This window comes from Nerophis ophidion, linkage group LG09, assembly GCF_033978795.1.
Source record: "Nerophis ophidion isolate RoL-2023_Sa linkage group LG09, RoL_Noph_v1.0, whole genome shotgun sequence".
Taxonomy (NCBI): domain Eukaryota; kingdom Metazoa; phylum Chordata; class Actinopteri; order Syngnathiformes; family Syngnathidae; genus Nerophis; species Nerophis ophidion.
The window spans coordinates 53,572,607-53,585,097 of NC_084619.1; the positions used below are offsets into that span (position 1 = coordinate 53,572,607).

Sequence of the window (12,491 nt, forward strand, 5' to 3'; positions counted from 1 at the left end):
TCTTGAATACATATTATATGTGGTTTATTTTTCATATTATTAATATATCCCTTTAATTCCTGTCCGTTTGCTATCAGACTTCTGGCATTCCACTGAACAATTAACATGGCGTTGGATTGTGGTAACATGACTCGGTCTCGTCTACTCTCTGTAGCTCACCTTGCACCTGTTCCCAGGATAATTCTTTTAAATTTAGAAACTTTGCTGCTGCTTTGACAATTATTTTGATTTTCTCAGTCTTGTTTCTAGCCTGTTCTGTACAATTTATTACATAAGCCAGGAATACAACTAGTTTATCCATGGAAATTCCTGTATTTGCTGCCTCTTGTTTTTTATTTCTTGAACTATTTTCACTTCTGTCCTGTTCTGCACTTTCTTGATTTCTTATTTTAACTGCCTCTGCATAAGTAATATTTCGTTCAACTCTGATTTGCTGTACTTCTGTTGCCTGTTTTCTTATGATGCAGCCCCCATACGCTGCTGTGTGATTCCCGCCACAATTACAACACTTGACCTGTTCATTTTCTCCACATTGTCCATATTCATGCTCCCCTCCACACCTTCCACATCTCATTTTAGCATGACACACACTAGCTATGTGCCCATAGCGTTGGCACTTGAAACAACGTACTGGGGGTGGCACGTAAGCTCTAACATAGAAGCTTAGATACCCAATCATGATTCTCTCTGGTAGGACCTCCTCTGCAAATTGCACTAGCACGGATTCGCTCTCAGTCTTTTCACCGTTCCTAAATGCCATCAATCTTTTCATCGTAGTGACAGTTCCTCCTTTTATTTCTCTTTTCAGATCATCTAAATTTTCTCCTCTTGGGATTCCTGTCACGACTCCTCTTGCCCCCTTCCGTTCTCCCACTTCGATTTTTTCCTTTATTATTTTGTTGCACAGTTTTTGCAATCGCATTGCTTTGTTCTTTTGCTCTCCATTTTTGCATTTAATCAACAGCCGTCCGTCCCTGAGCACCTTGGCTATCTCCACCTCTCCAATGTCCTTCTTTAATCCCTTAACCAGAGTCATCAAACTAATGTCATTCATATCTTGGTTTGATTTAAATGTATAAATTATCTTATATTCATCCATCATAACCCTTTTCCTCTTATCAACCTCTTCATCGTCTTCATGCACTCTTTTAGTACTCGCCTTTCCTTCACTCCCTCCTCTCCCCTTCTTTCCTCTCTCCACTCTAGTCCTATCCATTTCCATACTATCCTCATACATCCCGTCACTATCCCCTTCCATCTCGATCCAGTCACAAAACAGCTTATGCTCAACCGCCAAAACAGATTTAGATACTCTCGCCGCCGCCAAATTCACTCCAAATGTTTGGTAGTTCCGCGTCTCCTGGATTATTCCTGCCCCTCTCATGGTCTCCAGCGCTCCTGATAAAGAGACAGGTGATTAGATGACTCGTTCCAGCTGAGAAATCTCCTCACCTGTCATCGCTTCACAGCCGGCTCCTGCACATGCCCCGCCCGCAGGGGACGCGTCGACCACGCCCCTCCACACTGATTTATTAAATTGTATAACAGTGCAAAATATTGCTCATTTGTAGTGGTCTTTCTTGAACTATTTGTAAAAAAAGATATAAAAATAACTAAAAACTAGTTGAAAAATAAACAAATGATTCAATTATAAATAAAGATTTCTACACATAGAAGTAATCATCAACTTAAAGTGCCCTCTTTGGGGATTGTAATAGAGATCCATCTAGATTCATGAATCCTTGAAATTGTAAACATCCATCCGTCCATCCATTTCTACCGCTTATTCCCTTTTGGGGTCGCGCCTATCTCAGCTACAATCGGGCGGAAGGTGGGGTACACCCTGGACAAGTCGCCACCTCATCGCAGGGCCAACACAGACAGACAGACAACATTCACACACTAGGGCCAATTTAGTGTTGCCAATCAACCTATCTACAGGTGCATGTTTTTGGAAGTGGGAGGAAGCCGGAGTACCCGGAGGGAACCCACACATTTACGGGGAGAACATGCAAACTCCACACAGAAAGATCCCGAACCTGGAAATGAACCCAGGACTGCAGGACCTTCGTATTGTGAGGCAGACGCACTAACCCCTCTTCCACCGTGAAGCCCAAAAACATATCTTCACAAAAAAAAAAAAATCTTTAACATCAATATTTATGGAACATGTCCACAAAAATGTAGCTGTCAACACTGAATATTGCATTGTTGCATTTCTTTTCTCAGTTTATGAATTTACATTTTGTTGAAGTATTATTCATTAAATATATTTATAAAGGATTTTTGAATTGTTGCTATTTTTAGAATATTTTTTTAAAAATCTCACGTACCCCTTGGCATAGGTTCAAGTACCCCCGGAGGTACGCGTACACCCATTTGAGAACCACTGTAATATACAATCCATCTGTATGCCATTTACTAATTACTTAGGAATCCTAACTTTGGACCCATTTGAATGTAGCCATGTAGGCTATTCATCCTGTATTTATACCAAAAGCTCAATGATGACAGCCTAGAATGTCGTCATACACATGAGGACTGGATGCCGCAGAGGCCTCAATGGCCACAACAAGTAACAAATGAGCTAATGAATACAAATGATATCAAAACTTGACATGTTTGCTAAAATCTACATGGGTGATTAAGCTAAGGGGTATTTATACTATAAAAGGGGAGTATATTTTGATGTTCTGAGTGCACACTTTTCTTAGTCTCCAGATGAGCAGAGGTTGTGGTGTCCTATTTTTGGAAGGGCTATCAGCAGTTCACTGCCACAGGTCTGAGTGACAGGACAAGTGTGAGTGTTAGAACCGCCCCTCATTCATTTGGGGCAGGCATTCCTCCATGTAAGCAGATCTCCCTCCCAGTCTATACCTCCATCCTGCTCCCTTGGCCTTGAGTGTAGGCATGGGTGGGTGCACAGAAGTGTGTATGTGTGTGTGTGTTTTCAGGTGTGAGCATCGGCTTTGGGGCTGGACTTCAGAGCTGGAACTGTGAAGCAGGCAAAGCGCCGGTCAGAGCTTGTACAGGGGGGCCCTGACTGCTGACCATTGGCCAAGGCATTGAGGGCCCCCAGGCAAAAACAATAATAACACAAAGAGCCGGAGGATATGCAAGAAGAAGAATAGCTTGAAAAAAGTCAAAAAAGAGAAAGTAAGACGGCTTTACAATGGTTGCAGAGGAAGTGTTGATTACATTGTCTGGTGGAGCACCATGGGGCTTCCGTCTCCAGGGTGGTGCGGAACATCACAGACCACTCCAGGTGGCTAAGGTAAGATGGACTTCTGAGTCGGTTAAATGAGGATGTTAAACATTCAGCTCCAACCAATATTTTAAGGGTTTGTGAATAGAATAGTATTTAAGGAAAGTGCAGTTTTAATCAATGATCTTGGCCACCACAATGCAGGAATTTGAGATTAGCACTTAGGCTAAGCACTGATTAATTATGTGACCTTTAAACTTAAAATTTTAATGGGAATGTTGTTCAACACATTCCCCAACACAGTCCCTTCAACAACAAAAAATGATGATCTGTGACAATATAAATATAAAATGAAATATAACTATTTCTTTAAACTCTGGTCAGTGTCAACATTTTAGTGAAAATATTAAGTCATATGTGGTCCTATTAATACAGGGGTAGGGAACCTATGGCTTTAGAGCCAGACGTGGCTCTTTTGATGACTGCACCTGGCTCTCAGATAAATCTTAGCTGACATTGCTTAACACGATAAGTAATGAATAATTCTGCTGGTAATCACAGTGTCAAAAATAAGGTTCAAAATATAAAACATTCTCATGCATTTTCATCCATCCATCTGGTTTCTACCGCACCTGTTCAAGAAGTCGCATTAATGGTAAGATTTTTTTGTATTTATTTTTGGCTAGCCTCAGAATAACAATGTTATTAAAAAGAATAAGAGACTTATTATACTCTATAAATGTTGGTCTTACTTAAAATGCACGCATATAGTTGTAGTCAGTGTTAAAAAATAAATAAATTATATCGCTCTCACGGAAATATTTAAAAAAATATTTGGCTTGTATGGCTCTCTCAGCCCAAAAGGTTCCCGACCCCTGTAGTTTTTGTTCATAGCTTTGGGTTAACATGCCCATCCAACTATAATCCTTACCATCACGTTTAACCGGTCAAATTTGTATTTATTTATGTGGAAACACCTGCATCATGGCAGCATGGCATGCGATAAATCAGTGTCAGCTCGAACATTATAGTCGTCTGTCATCTTACAATTTGCTGCGTTTGGATATTTTTCTGTTAGGTGTTTGGGAGTCTAATCAATATTTGTATACAACAAAATGATAAACCTCTCCCATTTTTCCAATGAAGCAGATGATTGTTGATTGGTCACATTTTCTTTCCAGTTTAAATCATTCACTGCAACTCTGTAGCGATAAAACAACTGCAGAATACCGCACTTGAAAAAAATAATGTTTGAGTAAACTTTACATTTTGATGACATATTTCGTGTCCTTGACATGAGCTGCAAATGCCTCATTCCCACAACAATTGAACTCACTTTTATAAAGTGTTGATCAGGCAGGCATCTATTTCTGGCCAAGTTGCAGCAGGTCACAGGGTTAGCCAGGGTGTGTCTTTCAGTTCAGTTCTAAAAAATCCACCTCAGACGGTTTGTACTTGCCGTCCCGAATATGGAGCTTTATGAGGAGGGACTCGCTCATTTTCGTGTAAGGGAAGCCAGTTACCTAAAACAATCATAAGTCTACTAATCTTGCATAAAATTGTTAAAATGGCAAATACATTCATATCTACATTTGTTTACAATAACTGTGTCAAAAATTAAAATATGTAGATGCAGACAATGTCATGGTTGTTCCCTGAGTGATGTGGACAAACCAAATCACCTTTACAGCAAAGGACAGCTGTTTTTGTTTCTATCTAAAACAGCGTGCTTCTTCACCCCTGAGAACAGGATAGCGTAATCTTGTCAGACGTCATGTTTGCCAACAGGTGTATGGGGTCTGACAGTTTGGGGTTTGGCAGCATTGGCCTTGTGCTTGTAGATCTGTGGCTATGCTTGTTTGTGTGTTTTTTTATGAGTGATAAAGTATTTCAGTACCAGTGGCGAAGCTGTGTATGTATGTATGTGTGTGTGAAGTGTATGTGTGTGTGAAGGGTGTGGGCTCATGCACGTGTATTGGAACTGTTGCGCTTTGTAAACAAGGTGACTGCATGAATAACTAATACAGGAGTCACCAACCTTTTTGAAACCAAGAGCTACTTCTTGGGTACTGATAAATGCGAAGGGCTACCAGTTTGATACACACTTAAATACATTTCCAGAAAAAGCCAATTTGCTCAATTTACATTTAATAAATAAATCTATATATATATATATATAAAAAATGGGTATTTCTGTCTGTCATTCCGTCGTACATTTTTTTTCCTTTTACGGAAGGTTTTTTGTAGAGAATAAATGATGAAAAAAAACACTTAATTGAACGGTTTAAAAGAGGAGAAAACAGGAAAAAAATGAAAATCTAATTTTGAAACATAGTTTATCTTTAATTTCGACTCTTAAAAATTCAAAATTCAACCGAAAAAAATGAAGAGAAAAACTAGCTAATTCGAATCTTTTTGAAAAAATAAAAAAAAATAATTTATGGAACATCATTAATAATTTTTCCTGATTAAGATTGATTTTAGAATTTTGATGACATGTTTTAAATAGGTTAAAATCCAATCTGCACTTTGTTAGAATATATAACAAATTGGACCAAGCTATAATTCTAACAAAGATAAATCTTCTTTTCTTCTAGATTTTCCAGAACAAAGATTTTAAAAGAAATTCAAAAGACTTTGAAATAAGATTTAAATTTGATTATACAGATGTTCTACATTTGCCAGAATATTTTTGGGGAATTTTAATCATAATAAGTTTGAAGAAATATTCCACAAATGTTATTTGTTAAAAAAACAGAAGCGAAAATGAAGAATTAAATCAAAATGTATTTATTATTCATTACACTAAAATAATAACTTTACTTAAATATTGATTTAAATTGTCAGGAAAGAAGAGAAAGGAATTTAAAAGGTAAAAAGTATATGTTTTTAAAAATCCTAAAATCGTTTTTAAAGTTGTATTTTTTCTCTAAAATTGTCTTTCTGAAAGTTATAAGAAGCAAAGTAAAGAAATAAATTAATTTATTTAAACAAGTGAAGACCGAGTCTTTAAAATATTTTCTTGGATTTTCAAATTCTATTTGAGTTTTGTCTCTCTTAGAATTAAAAATGTCCAGCACAGCAAGACCAGCTTGGTAGTAAATAAATACAATTTTAAAAATAGAGGCAGCTCACTGGTAAGTGCTGCTATTTGAGCTATTTTTAGAACAGGCCAGCGGGCTACTCATCTGGTCCTTACGGGCTACCTGGAGCCCGCGGGCACCGTGTTGGTGACCCCTGAACTAATATCTTATATCACAAAAAGAACACATTAAAAGACTCTCGTAAATGTGGATGCGGAGTTGCATTGCAGGTTAACAGGAATAGCTAAAAAAAACAACAACAAATACGTTGCCTAATGCGAATCTAAAATCAAGAGTAGTGTCATGGCAATATTTGATAATGCTTTTTTACTTGACAAAAATATTGAGCTTTTGATTTTATTAGGTGGCCTGCAGACATGGTTTGGATCTGACCTGGGGCACTTTACTGCAGGCACGGGGCCATGGTTCTGACAGACCATGAGCGCAAATAGCAGAGGTCCAAATGAAGACGGCTGCTGGCTGGCTTTTGCCTGTTTAAGTGTGTATAAGTGTCCCACTTGAGGGGCAACGTGTGGCATTTGTTCACAACAAGACTAGCTGTCAAGAAAAATCCACACATTTACTAATAGTGGAGAACCACTGACGAGCCGTACCACTGTAACCACTTACACGTGAAGGAAATAAAACCTTGATTGGCTCAATACAATGACACCTGTCAGTGTGTGCTAAGCTGGCAAGTGTCCTTGTTGCGCGATTAAATGCAATGTTTAGAACACAGAGCATGCATTCCTTGACCTTGAAAGATGCACAACATGGACAGGAAACCTGACTTTGATCTTCATGTTTGTTTGGTTAGGTACGTAAACGCAGCAAAGCCTGCAGAGCAGGACTGAGAGAATTGGATGAGCTGTTGTCCATCAACCAACAGCCATGTGAATCGCTATCCCACGCCCAGGCTATGAACCTCATAGACAGCTCTCCAGGGACACTACACATCCGTATCAAAAGGTCAGGGAAGAACAAAATGATGAAGCTTTTTCATTTATTCTAAGATGTAAAGTTCTGCTATTGAAAAGTTAACTCTTACTACTTGTAGAGTACCTGCCGGATTTCAATCCGTTGTGCTTGTCACCCGCGCCCCCTCTCCCCGCATCGACAAGGAGTATCGTGCTTCCCTGCAGGCCCTATCGCCCGCTGACCTTCACCACCAAGCGCCCATCCGTGAGATCCACCGTAGCCGCTCCTCGTTAACCAGCGGACTAACATCTCCACCTGGTAGCGAGGCTTACTATGGAGAGACTGACAGCGACGCAGATGTGGCGGGCTATGAAAGGCAACGGAGACCAAAACGACGCAGTCCCAACAATTCAAACACAGCAAAACCATTAGGGAGGACCCCCCCTGAGGGCGGGGAGACATCGGAGTTGAGTGGCTATGACAGCGCTCCAGATGCACGTGTGTACTCAAGTTTGTCGGATGGACGTGGGGGAGGTGGAGACGGCGGGCTTCCGGGGGTGGCACGAAGGGAAGTGATTTACCAGCCACCTGGTCCAGGAATGTGGTCCTCCCAGACATCTACTGAGACTTCTTCCATCATCTCATCAGCAGACGACCAGGGCCCTCGAGATGGAGAGCAGGAGGAGGACTTCCCTGAGCTTGCTAATGTGCCGCTGGTATCTCCCGAGAGGGCAAAGGAGGCAATGATGCTGGGATCCCGCAGTCAGCTCGTGCCTATGGTGGGTCCTGTCAATAAACCAGTTGATGAGGAACTCACAACAACCTACATGGAGAAAGCCAAGCAAGCCAGTAAGTACAGCTAATTGTCGATATCCCATCAAACCGATACATTCCTATAGTGTAAATTCACAAAATTGTCTACAGTGAATCAAATGATTTAACCCTAATGGTTATGTTCTTCCGCTTACCTAATCCACAATTTTAAACATGCTGACTCACAGATTTATCATTCACAACCACTAATGTGAGAAGCTTGAGGCTTGCCTGGAATTTTTTTCTGAAGTGCTACCGTAGCAGATTAGAAGATTGCTAGCTGTTAAGGCATGACATTTGCGACGGGTTTGTATAATGACCTCAGAAATATGATGATCCTGCTGCTGTATAGAGTATACTAATGTGCCTGCAATCATATCTCAAAAATTAAATTTGCACTGTTCACAAGATGCATATGTACCTGACGTAATTAATTTAGTGTGTAAAATTAAAGGTCTAGTATGAGTTAATCCTAATAGCTGTGGCTTGTATACCCTGCAGAGCTCAACCGAGGAGATAATCCACAGGACAAACATGTAAAGGAAGCCAAAAGCAAATGCAGAACTATTGCATCTCTATTGACAGACGCTCCTAACCCTCACTCCAAAGGGGTGCTGATGTTTAAGAAAAGGCGTCAGCGCTCCAAGAAGTATACCCTCACAAGCTTTGGAAGTGTAGATGAGGATCAGTGTCAGGACTCACAAGAAGAAGATGGAGCTCTACCTGGCAGTGAATCAGAATTTGATGAAGAGGGCTTTTCGGCAGTTCCTGACCCCACATGGGATAGTGACTATTTGAATGTGCTGGAGAAGAGAGCAACTGCTGGTGTAGAGGGCCGTGGGAATGAGGAAGGAGATGTGCCAAGTCCAGGTTTGAATGCCACTGCAGGGAAGGGGGCCCAGCTGTTTGAACAGCAAAGAAAAAGGGCTGCTGAGCATGCAAGGAAAGTAGACACAACACATTCTCAGGCTACCCAACAGTCTGTCATGGAGCAAGCTCAGATGTTTCATCCAGACATACACATGCAGATGCAACCACTTCTCCATCAAGATGTATCCCAAACCACAAATCAAGTTTATGTTGCAACTTACAGCATGCCTAATGGTGACTTACCCCAGGCTGCAGGTGGTACTGTTAGCATGATGACATCATCTCCTGCTGTGAATACCATCACTAGCAATATACCAACAACAGAAATGTCCATACCAGAAGTACCTTCCAGTCATGTTCACAATAGAACTGCTCGTCCTTTTACACCTGGCTTCATTGCTCTACGGGCTGCAACTGCTCCTGTGGCATTCAAACCACATGCAATTAAGACAAGCCAGCGACCAACCTCTGCAGCTGCTGTGCCACCACAATGTTCCACTGTCCCAGAGCAGGCTATTAATGCTACGCCAGTAATGTTTCAGTTATCTCCTGGTCCTCCTATCCCTGCTAAATCTTCTGGTCCTGTAACTGATACAGCAGAGGCTCCTGTCATCCTAAACCCTTTGGCCTTTACATCTTCGGTGGATGCATCACAAACAGCTCAACAGAAAACTGTGTCTTATCCAGTTCAGTATGTAACAGCGCCTCCAATGCCCATACGGTCATTTCCCCCAGCTCCACCACAACCAACGGTTTCAGCTTGGACTCCTCCTATATCTCAAATTCCCAGTGCAATTCATACAGTTGCACTGGTTCCTCCAGTTGTACCAGTTACTCTTCAAACACCACCTCAAATTTCCATGACATCTGTACTTCCAGTTTCCATGGTTTCAGACCCTGAAACTGTAGCACCAACCAATGTTCCTGGTCTAGGAGGTCGTACAGGAATCTTACTTGAGGCTCGACGTCGCGGTGGAAAACCAAAGCCTATGTTTACTGTACCAGAGATCAAGAAAAACTCACCAAATCCTGAACTGCTGTCTATGGTGCAGAACCTTGATGACAGAACCAATCAGCAGAAATATGCTCAACCATTCTCGGAAGCTTTTTTTGATAATGTGCTGGACGGAAGCAGTTCTGAGGTTGCTGCAGGGAGGATACCTCCACCAGTAGCACCTAAACCTCAAGTTACGCATGAGGCTCCACTGATTATCCAAGCGGGTGGAAAGGGAGCTCAGCTTTTTGCTCGCAGACAGAGCCGCATGGGTATGTATGCCATGGACCCACCACCAGAAACCCCTTACCAGCAAGATATGGCCTTTAATACTGCTGCTGAACACATTGACTATTCCTTCAACCCCTCCATTCCTTCCCAATGGAAATACTCCCCCAACGTTCGTGCCCCTCCACCCATTGGGTATAACCCACTCCTGGCCCCCTCAATCCCTGTAGGGCCTCAAAGGAACGTGGGCAAGCCAGGGAGCACAGGTAAAGTGAGCTCCCAAAAAGAGGGTATAAAAGTTCTGGATTTCATGAGAAGACAGCCCTACCAGCTAAACTCTGCCATGTTCAACTACAGTGGAAGTGCTGGTAATCTATCAGCTGGTCCATCTTTCCAGGACCAGAGGCATGGCCATTATACTACGATGGTGGGAAGTTCGCTAACTTCACCTAAGCAAATACCAGTGAAAACAGCTCGCACCTATGAGATAAAACGATTCTCAACACCTACCCCTATGTCTGCTCCATCACTCGCTCCTAAAGTCCTTGCACCCCGCTCGGCCACTACCCTCGGAGAGCGTATAAATCACTCAGACATGAGCACTCCACCTCCTGATCCAATGCCAGACACCAACTTAGCACCAGCCCTATTCAGGGACCCTCCCAGCGCTTCGCTTTCCTCCCAAATGGTTGGATTTCCCAGCCTTCCAAAATTATCTGCCATGCCTCTGCAAAACCCAGGGCCTGCAGCACCAGTACCTTACAGTCCAGTCTCCTACAACACTGGACTTAAGGCAGCCAAGCAGTTCCAGAGCGCTCCTGAGCTCAGCATCCTTACCCCCTTGCCTCCTTTCAAGGCCAACGCGGTTCAGGCACCTAAACCACGTTTTGTTGCTACCAAGGGAGGTGTACAGCCCTATGTGTGGAGACCTGGGGCTATTTAAACAGCAAATAATTGACGACAAAACCTGAACATTACAATGGACAATTGTTGTAATTACCTTTTTTGGAAGGGGGTGGTGTTTGTTTTAAATAGGTGAGCAAAATTATACATATTTTAAGAAGCTTTTGGTTTGGGATTGCTGGTTCAGCAGATTTTTAAATAGGGGTGACTATTGGAAAATATATGCAGAAACTATAAATAAATCAATATTATGTTAATTATAGTTACTTTGCTAACTTTTCTTTATTCACACATATCCTTATATTAATGTGCCACTATCACACTTGATGCTATATATTCCACCTGAGGGAGGTATGGTTGTTGCAGATGTATTTCTAATAAAAATATCATAAAGATAACCCTTTGACCCTGTTGTTGAAATGCATTAAAAATGCTACATGTAATTCATATTTGTAAACCAACTGTAGTATTAAACATTGTGGTTAATCTTGTCGCATTTAGGTATAAATTCACCTTATGTACATTGCAATCTTACATGATTGGACTGTTAAAATTGTGTTCGAAATCTAAGACAAACTTTTTACAGCAATCCGAACAATCCGGTTGTGATCGTTTCAATGCCAAGTGATTAAAATGACTTTGGTGGATGAGAATATTTGCAAGCACCATTCTCACATGAAGATAGAGATCCATGCCAAGTACTGATTGTATATTTTTTAGTGGATATCACAGCTTCCAAAAACAGGAATGGTGCAGCAGGAACTTCATGGTACTGGGATCTTCTCAGATATGTGTATAAGACTGATATTGTATCAAACACATTACATTGAGGAAAGATTGTATTTTTGTTTTGTTGATTTAATACAAAGTTGTGCAAAAAGAGGGTGGTTAACATCGAGGCACCCAGTATTTCGAAGAAGGGTTTATGGTACGAAGAGGCTGTGGAAAGGTAAGATAACAATGGGCTAGATAGATGAATGGGGTCAATAATCATCACTACAGGTGAAAGGATTATGATCATTGTTTTGGATGCAAGATACAAAGTGGAATTGTTAAAGTAATGAAAATCCACAGGCTAGAATTTAAAGAAGGATTACAAGAAAGGACCAGGATTAAAGATTAGACTAGATGGTGAAAATGAGTAAACGTTGATGCACTGGGGTCCGTGTGTTTTTCATTTTATAACGCTTGCAATTGAAAATATAGATTTTTGTGATACCCACCTTTTATTGAATGTGGCTATTTTACCTAAGTTATACTTTTGTTATTTATTGCAATACTCAATTATTTACAGTATTTCAAGTTGCAGGTACCCCCTTGCATTGGTGAAGCCATGCCTGCAAATTGTTTGTGGAACTGCAGGTGTTAAGTTTGATAATGACCATGTGTCTGGAAGCTGAGAACACGTGTGAAGATGTTAATATTTCAAATAAAATCTGATGAGTTTAGATAAATAAAAATAGATCTGTGCTCTAAA

General features: G+C 41.1%; 1 protein-coding gene across 1 annotated transcript; it reads left to right on the forward strand.

Annotated features, from left to right (window-relative positions):
• The first annotated feature begins 2,865 nt into the window (after positions 1-2,865).
• On the forward strand, positions 2,866-12,491 carry synpo2la (synaptopodin 2-like a). The gene is made up of 4 exons (XM_061911247.1): positions 2,866-3,274; positions 7,106-7,257; positions 7,346-8,055; positions 8,521-12,491. Exons 1-4 carry the CDS (start codon positions 3,173-3,175, stop codon positions 11,052-11,054), a joined length of 3,498 nt encoding a protein of 1,165 aa, XP_061767231.1. The 5' UTR covers positions 2,866-3,172; the 3' UTR covers positions 11,055-12,491.